Consider the following 10,000-nt stretch of genomic DNA (forward strand, 5'->3'; position numbering starts at 1 on the left):
CCATTGCGTCTTTTATATCTTTTGTCAGTTTATCTAACATTACATTATCCACTGTGTCTCTTCTTTCTTAAGTCGATAGAGACTTGGCAGGTTTTTTAGCAGGGCGGGCGACCTACGGAGTAGATCTCTCTTTGGTTTGTGTTGGAAGGTGGTGGTGTCGGCGGCACCGGCGGTTGTGGCGATGATGATGATGATGATAAGGAGGATGATGATGACAACGACGACAATGACGATGACGGTGACAATGATGTTGATGATGGCAGAATAAACAATCAATTCGCATTACATATAATATATGTTGCTGACGAAATTCACAGGAAATCCCATTATTGAACCGTAATGGAATTTCCTTAACAAAATGACAACCTAAAATATGTATGGCTGTGTACGTACACTTACAACACAATTATACATACATTCACATATGTACTTTTACATACGCATTATCACGCAGATGCATATCAGTGATTCTAAGCATTCTCATACATAACTACATACATATATATCAATACTTTTATATTAATCTATCAATAGATAGATAGATAGATAGATAGATAGATAGATAGATAGATAGATAGATAGATAGATAGATAAAGTGAGAGAGAGAAAGAAAGAAAAAAAGAATGAAAGAAAGAAAGAATGGAAGAGGGATTCTTCCATGTACATACATACATAATCGTCAAGTGCTTCGACGATACACTTCGGTGCGAATTCCAACGTAGAATGCTAAATATTAGTTCTCTTCATAATTAGATATATATGCTCTGTACTTTGTTATGTATGATTTATGCACGGCTAGATTTGTTTTCTCTTCCCTCCATTTACATCTGTTTCTGTGTGTTTGTGTGTATGTACGCACACTCACATTAGATCTTCAGCATTCCTAGTTGATTTCGTCCTACAATGTGTCTTCGGTGTATTTCAAGGATAGTCATTGATGTAACTGCTATTCTTTGTTTTAACCTTTGAATCTGGATCTGCTGTGTACTGCACTTTTCTGAATATGAGCTACAAAAGGTCTTGTTTGAAAGTTTCAACATTCCGAATCAGTTTACTATACCTCGTGTCTTCGTTTATGTGAGCCCTGAGTATATAAAGGAATTCTTAGAGATTTCCTCCATGCACGTACCTTCATTTGCAAGCACATGCACAAGATTCTATGTAAACATCTAAGAAATTTAAACGCATGCTCTCACATACAAACTTATACAAGTGCACGATTTTATATGCTCACACGGTCACATACACACATGCACACACACACACACACACACATGCACACACACACACACACACACACACATATATATATATATTCCTTTATTCTATTATTTGTTTCAGTCATCGAACTGCGGCCATGCTGGAGCACCTTTAGTCGAACAAATCGTTCCCAGGACTTATTCTTTGTAAGCCTAATACTTATTCTATCGGTTTCTTATGCTGAACCGCTAAGTTACGGAGACGCAAACACAGCAACATCGGTTGTCAAGCAATGGTTGGAGGAGAAACAGAGACACACAAACATATACACATATACGACAGGCTTCTTTCAGTTCCTGCCTACCAAATCCACTCACAAGGCTTTGGTCGGCCCGAGGATATAGACAAAGACACATGCCCAAGGTGTCACGTAGTAATACTGAACCCCGGACCCTGTAGTAGGAAATCAAGCTACTTACCATACAGTCACTCCTGCGTTTATATATATGTATATATTATATATATATATGTATATATGTATATTTATGTATATATGTATATATACATACACAACTTGCGAATAGATTTTTGCGGGTATATATGTGTATATATGTATGTATGTATATTATCTATCTATTCAACTATTTATCTATCTATAACTATATATATGTGCGTGTGTGTATACATATATATACGTATACATCATATATATATATATATATAATATATATATATATATATATATATATATATATATATATATATATATACATATATATATATATATGTATATATATGCATGTAAATATATGCATATATATGTATATATGTGTATATATATGTACGTATATATGTATATATGTATGTATATATATATATATATATATATATATATATATATATATATATATATATATATATATATATATATATAATTATTATTATTATTATTTTTATTATTATTATTATTATTATTATTATTTGTAGGATCCAATCGAATCGAGATATTTTGATAATAAGCACACCTGTGATGAACAGCTTTCATGTGTATCAACAGTGTGCATGAACACTTACGTGCTTGGTAGAGTATATACAGATCTGACATTCCAGTTATGCATACTTGCACGTGTTCAGACCAAATACACTCAACGTATATGTAAAATCACACAAGAGTATACTCCGGCATGAGTAGGCTCAAGATCGAACACGGAACGTTCTGAGTGTAGCGTAGTATAAATAATACCAAAATGGTCTGAGATTCTCTTCAGCTGTTTCAGACATGTTTTTTTATTGATGAACAAATCAATTACATCATGCAAAAATCAAACATTTAATTCGGGTGAATTAAAATTAAAATCCATATATACATGTATGGTTAAATTATATTCGGGTACAAACATTCTAGAATGCTGTATAAAGTTCGTCCATACTTTTTAACTATTTGACATCATCAACAGTAGAAATGTGCATGCTATTGGATTTACTTGTTGTCTGTAGAGTTTATATAAACAGACCAGAGACAGAAAATGGAATTCCCAATATTCTTTATTCAAATCTACTACAATTGTTTCGACTCCTTCTGCACCTGTACAGTAAGATACTGTACAATCAATTGTCTTGCCTCAGAAATGCACATTGCGTCGCCTCAGATGGCCTTTCAAATAAGTACCTCGCCCTTCCTCTTCGCCACTTCACTTAGCCCTATAACAGTAGATAACTTGGTAGATTCCACATTTTAGCATTAGATATATATTGTTATAGGGCTGACTGAAACAGTGAGGAGGAAGAGCGAGACATTTGTTTAAAAGGTCATCTGAGGAGACGCAATCTGCTCTTTATGATGCAAGACAATTGATAGTACATTATCTTACCAATAGGGTACAGGCGTGGAATGAGTCGAAATGTTGTGGATTTGAATAAACAATCTGGTGAACAACATTTTCTGTCTCTGATCTATACTGATATATATATATATATATATATATATATATATATATATATATATATATATATATATATATATATATATATATATATATATATATATATATATATATATATATATATATATATATATATATATATATGTATATATATATATATATATATATATATATATATATATATATATATATATATATATAGATGGTGTATTTACGTCCTCGTAATTTAAAGGGTTCGATAAAAGAGACTGAAAGAATAAGTACCATAAGTCCTTGGGTCGATTTGCTCGACTAAACCCTTCAAGGTCATGCCCCAGCATGGTCGCATTCAAAACTCGTAAACGATAAACGATGAAAGATATATAGAGGAAGACAGAAAAGCAGACATATAGACAGATAGACGGAGAGGATAGGTGATGGCGTGAGATATATCTTTTAGTAAAAGACATATAAGCGTTCTTATATCTTCTTACATGTGTGTATAGAATATCTGGGGCAACTCTTCGGGATTAATATCATCCAATTCGGTAGAGGTATATTAAATGAACAGATGTTTTGGGGTTTTTTTTATCGCGTATTTTAATTCTACATAGGTTTTTGAAGAGGTACCGTATTAACAGAATGACGAAATTTACCTTGCATGATCTTACTTTTAAAAAGCTAGAAATAATCAGGGTCTCTTCGATGTGCTGGATTTAACTGCATAACATACATTATATATTCGGATTTAAGTGAATGTCTATAAATGAATGTGCATATAAGTGTGCAGTTGTGTACGTGTATAGTGGAAAAATTGTGTGTGTATAAGTGTGTATATGTTTGTGTGCTTGTCTGTATATTTGTCTATAAATTTTCATGTTTGAAATTCTTGTGTGTCCATGTATGATAGATATAGTTTGTATACATGTTTTCAGGTGTCTAAGTGCAATCTAAATGCAAATTAAGCAAAACGGAATATGTACATTTCTACCTTCAAGACGTGAAGTGGATGTAAAAACAATTTATAAAAAATTTATACTTTGAGTTTTTTATTTGTTTCTTACAGTTACATATGTTAAATTCTACCTAAAATAATCTTCAACTTGAACTCCGAGGACCTCAGTTCCATGAAAGATTGATAAAATAAGTACCCAATAATATATTATGCTTATATAACTGACTGCACAGAAAGATGGTAGTCTCGTGCCTCTGTTATAAAATATTATCGTTATTATTTCATCACCATCATCATCATCATCATCATCATCATCACCACCACCACCACCATTATATTTGATATTTTATCTTAATTTAGTATCGTAAACAATGAAGAGAAGCAGATATAGATTACGAATGAACACACCAGTGACTGCGCTGTTCGGATCTAACGGCAGAAACTGATATGTTTATAAAAGCAGCTCAAGATCAATCTCTTCTCACAGCAAACTACCAAGCAAACATTCTCCACAATGTTTCTGACCCAAACTGTAGACTAAGTGATAGTAATATTGAAACCATTGATCACATTGTAATTGACTGCTCTGAACTCACAATTATCTAGCACAAATCTAACATAACGGAACAAGAAGTATTAATCTGCACTGCTGAGTGAAATGGAGGAGAAAATCAGAGGAAGATCTGATAGTGATTTGCAAGACGGTTTAGAGTCCTCCGCCTTGTACCACCAAATGAAAGGGAAGGTCAGCACTCACCAAGTTCGAATTACAGTGCATCACACTACTACTATGACATCAAGCAACAACCGCAACAACAACGACAACAAAGTACGGGAATTTAGTTCCAATTATGAAGCTGATTTCCCTGCAATGAATGAGACAATACCAAAGTCATCAACCAACAATAAGACCACGTGCATGGCCACTACTTATTCAGTCACTACTGCATCAACAACAAATACGAAAGAGGACAAAACAAAACAACAGCAGCCTCGACAACTGAGACAGCAACAATATTTCCAATTTTACAACGACTATACATTCGCAGCAACAGTTGTGCAAGGCACAGAGCTATACAAGATGGATGTTCTACAAAAAGCTATATGTCTGGCTCAAACTGATAAGGCTGGAAAAATCGGGGTGGGCATTGCCATTCCACCCGAGATGTTGGGAGAAGCACATAAAAAACTGTAAGTTATAAATGTTTCCGTAAACACAAAGCAACCGGTGGCGGCTAATTAGGTAGATGAAGGTGTACTAAATGAGATAATGCTCGACAGTCAACATATTTCGAGAACCAAACAGTTTGCGGGCATTTCAGTGCCGTCAAATACTCTGTAGTTTCTTGTCGGAGCAAAAAGTATGTGCTCCATCCATCGTAATTAGTAAGTAGGACGTTGGAGATAAAAACCTCAGGAATTTCTGCTGAGACAAATTTTAAGGTGGGTTTTAGCGTGTATCGTTTTGGAAGGAAGTAACAGCAGGTGAAGCGGATTCGTCTGAGATCAGTGTGGCGGTGCTATTCCACATTAAACCAAACACAATCCACAAAATACCAGATCTCATTCACCTTCTGTGGGGTGAAGGTTGCATGTTATGGTTGAAGGTAAAAGGCCACGGTGCCATTCATGTGGAGTGGACTGGCCACCAGCAATACCAACAACACCAACAACACCTACAACAGCAGAAAGAAATAATGATGTCGGATACACATAACACCTAGCAGCTCTCCTAACTAAGCTCTCCTTCTCTCTCTCCGTCTGCTCTAAACTCAAATACATGCACCCGCACCCTGATTTCACAGATACTGAAACCTCTGCATCAAACAGTGAAAATGAGAACAAACGCCAAAACAAACAAAAAACACAATAAAACATCATGTTCCACACCAACATAGCCCCACCAATATATATATATATATATATATATATATATATATATATATATATATATATATATATATATATATATATATATATATATATATATATATATATATATATATATAAAAAACTCACTACAGTCATGGATACACCGACAGTAATACCAACCCCTCCAGCATCATAATCGAAAACACCTCTACCACTATCACCACCAGCTCCTCGAACACTACCACAACTAATACAGTTCTATATTTAAGAGATGAGGAATTATGTACATTATTTATATTTTACGGATATTTGTCCTCATCTTGTTTGTTGTTAACACAAGGTTTCGAATGATATATCCTCGATCAGTTCTGTGAAGTGGGTGGAATTCTTCACGTACGACGTTGATTTTCCTCTAATGGACTGATTATATCCATCAGGTGTCTTGGGGAAATTTCGAACCTGGGTTCTCATTCCTAGAATATTACTATTATTATTATTATTATTATAGAATCGAACTCGAAATTTTGGGGTTAGTAGCCCGCGCTCTTAACCACTATGCCATATGCCCATGGCAATTATGGAGTGAATTTTAGGGCTTATAAATCTAATATCCCCCTATCCTTCCTTAATACCGCTTCCCATATGCTACTCATATCTGCACTCGGTCTGCTTAGGAGGTTGTTGTGTCCTAGTATATGAGCTGCTTCTTTTAGCTTTCGTATTTTCCAGTGATGTTCTCTATCTATTATTTTAACTTCATCCCACAGGGGGAGGTTGTTTCCATTTTTCCATACATGATCAGCTATACCCGATTTATCAATATCTCTTCGTGTCACAGCTTTGCAATGTTCGTCTACCCTTATTTTGAAAATAACCAGAGATGATGATAGAAAGAGAATCCAACAATATCTAGAAAAGTCGTACATGAAAAAATTTGAAATGGTGAAGACATGCCAGAGTAAGAAGTTTACGAAACTCAAAGGTCAGAGAATGAATACTGAAGTCCGTCACCCACCTATGAAAGAAGTAATTAATGTAAGTAACCGACATCTAGAAAGCTCTGAAGAAGCAATACTAAACAAACGTCTCAACTTTGCGACAACCATCAAGCACATTCCATACTGAACATAATAGCCCCTATTGAAGAGATAGCCATAAATATACCGAAAGCTCAGGAAAATAAACTAAGGTGGAAAATGAGATAGGTACTAGAAAAAGCAAAACTTCCCAAACCAAACATCACTAAGGAAGAAACGTTTGCTATCAAAAGACTACAAAGTGATAATTCCATCATAATACTTCCAGCAGACAAGGGACATGCTACAGTGGTGATGAACAAGTCTGACTACTCGGAAAAACTGGCAAGTCTTGTAAGTGATGGTAGTTACAGCAAAGAAAAAAAAAGACCCAACTCTGAAAACAGAGAGGAAGTTGTCACAGATCTTGATCAAGAACAAGGATCCCTTTACACCGATGAAGTACAGACAACTGATTCAACACTACAATAAACTACCACACATGTACGGTCTCCCTAAGATTCACAAGGATGGTATTCCATTAAGATCTATAGTGAACTGTAGAGGTTCAGCGTGTCATCCACTGAGCCGCTTCCTTGTTGAGGTTTTTTTTATCGTGGGTGCCACTGATTTGCACGAGTGCGCGCGTTCAGAAACAACGTGCGGTTGTCATGGCAACAATCTGTTAATGCCTTGCTGTCTGATGATGGACTAAAATCACCGAAATTTTCAAAATTTAATTCCAAATAACATCAGATTCTTAATTTACGAGATAACTAATTAATCAAAATTCAGAACTGCATCGATACATCAAAATTGAAAACAGTCTAAGCAAAATTAAAGGAGCTGATTTTGTGAGTGAAGCATAGAAGACCCGAGTTGTCTAAAACAGTCCACTTCTATCATCTTTTTTCTTCGTGTTTTGTATACATATTATCTTGCATTTCTTTTGTGCTTATAAACTGCATTGATCATGAACCGGCAACAAAAACTGGAAGCTGCTCACGCGACAATGAAGCTCTACAGGCAGAGAATAATGGAAGAGCAGAGGCAGGAAATCCTAGAGAGAGATAGGCAACGCCAGCCTGTGAGACGTGCGTCAATGGATGGTGAACAACGCGAGGAACGCTTGCAGCAAGATAAGAAGAGGCAACAAATAAGACGAGAAAATATGAATGAGGAACAGCGTGAGCAGCAGAGAAACTTATTCCAGTAAAGAATAGAGAACATAAATCAACCTGACAGGGTTATTTATCAGCAAAACCAAAGGGGAAGATATCGAGAAATATTTCAAAATATGAATGCTGGTGAAATTGATAATTTAAGGAAGTATCAGATGTAGCGATAGCGTGTGAGAAGACATAGGCCAGTGCTGAACAGAGCTATTGTTAATGAATTTGAACAATTTAACATAGGAGAAATGAACATTATATGTGGATACTGTAGTACGCTTCGGTTTAAAAAGGAAAGTAACAGCTGTTGCCACAAAGGAAAAGTGAATGTGCCTGCATTGCAACTATATCCAGAGACACTAAAAACATTAGTTGAGGGAAACGATCAAGAGTACGTTTCATTCCGTAGAAATAACAGAAATTACAATTATAACTTCTTTGCGTCATTTGGTGTCAAACTGACAGCACCTCAAGGAAGGGGTCCATATTGCTTCTGCATTCAGGGCCAAACTTACTGCACAACGACAAACCTACATCCTGCTAATGATCAACCGCAGTTATACATCATTGATGCTGATGAAGCTCTGCAGCACAGGATGGATGGATGCACCTCAAAATTCTGAGTGTTCCCCTGTTACATATGAGAAAAATAAGGGATGTTATCCACCAAATCAATCCTTATGCAGAATTGTACAAGAACATCCATGCAGTTGAACAACGAGAAGAGGAAAGAGCCAGAAGAGTCAATGTGTCAATACGGAGATATGAGTTCCGCTTCAGGAGAGGGTCCGATATCAGGCGCTACAATTTCCCCACCAGCAATGAAATAGCAGTAGTGTTTGTTAGAGAAAACGGTGTCCCTCCTGAAAATAGAGACATTATTGTGTATCCCAGAGATGCTCCTTCTGAAAAAATATCTTACATGTCATGTCACTTGGATCCTATGAGCTACCCAATTCTGTTTTCCCCCGGGGAATTTGGTTGGCATTGTGAGATGCAGCATATCGTGGAACGCCGGACACGTCTGCGTAATCGTCTGACAATGCAAGAATACTACAGCTATCGTCTTGCATTCAGAGATGGGTTTAGTGTTATTCACAGAGCTGGAAAATTATTTCAACAATATGTTGTGGATGCATATGTCAAGGTTGAAAGTTGTAGGTTGCAATATCTTAGGAACAATCAGACCCAGTTGCGAGTGGAAAGGTACAACGGATTCATGGACTATTTGAACACAGGAGCAGATGAGAATATTGAATCAGGAGTGCCAGTGATACTGCCTTCCTCATTCACAGGCAGTCCAAGGAATATGAACCAATATTTTCAGGATGCCATGTCAATTGTTTCAAAATATACTAAACCAGACTTGTTCATCACTTACACTTGCAACCTGAAGCGCCCTAAGATAGTTGATAACCTACAGCAAAATAGGCCAGATTTAGTTGCCCGAGTGTACAAGTCACACCTTGCAGAACGTATGAGGGACATAAGGGATAGACACATTGTTGGTAGCGTTGAGAAATGAGGACAAACTCAGAAACAGCGATAACATAGATAGGATCGTGACAGCTGAAATTCCTGATGCCAATTATGTTCCAGTCTTGCATGATTTAGTAAAAAAAATGCATGACACATGGTCCTTGCGGAACAGATAATCCTTCTTCCCCTTGCAAGGAAAATGACTCATGTCAAAAGAAATATATATATATAAACCAACGACACATACCTAATGCAATCAAGGGTCTCCAGAATTTCTGAAAACACTCCACTCCTTGAAGTCAGTACATCTCATCAGACAATGTTCTTAGTAACAGTTTGTCTTCTTCTCCTTCCTTGTCTGTCTGTCTCCATCACCTTAACCCT

General features: G+C 36.1%; 1 protein-coding gene across 1 annotated transcript; it reads left to right on the forward strand.

The window, feature by feature from the left end:
* The first annotated feature begins 8,777 nt into the window (after positions 1-8,777).
* Positions 8,778-9,662, forward strand: LOC106873201 (uncharacterized). The gene has a single exon (XM_014920441.1). It carries the CDS (start codon positions 8,778-8,780, stop codon positions 9,660-9,662), a length of 885 nt encoding a protein of 294 aa, XP_014775927.1.
* Positions 9,663-10,000: the final 338 nt, after the last annotated feature.

Source organism: Octopus bimaculoides, chromosome 13, assembly GCF_046866305.1.
Source record: "Octopus bimaculoides isolate indiv1 chromosome 13, ASM4686630v1, whole genome shotgun sequence".
NCBI lineage: Eukaryota > Metazoa > Mollusca > Cephalopoda > Octopoda > Octopodidae > Octopus > Octopus bimaculoides.

Coding starts and splice junctions, on each gene's coding strand:
- LOC106873201 (XM_014920441.1), top strand. CDS start 8,778: ATGAGAAAAATAAGGGATGTTATCCACCAAATCAATCCTTATGCAGAA.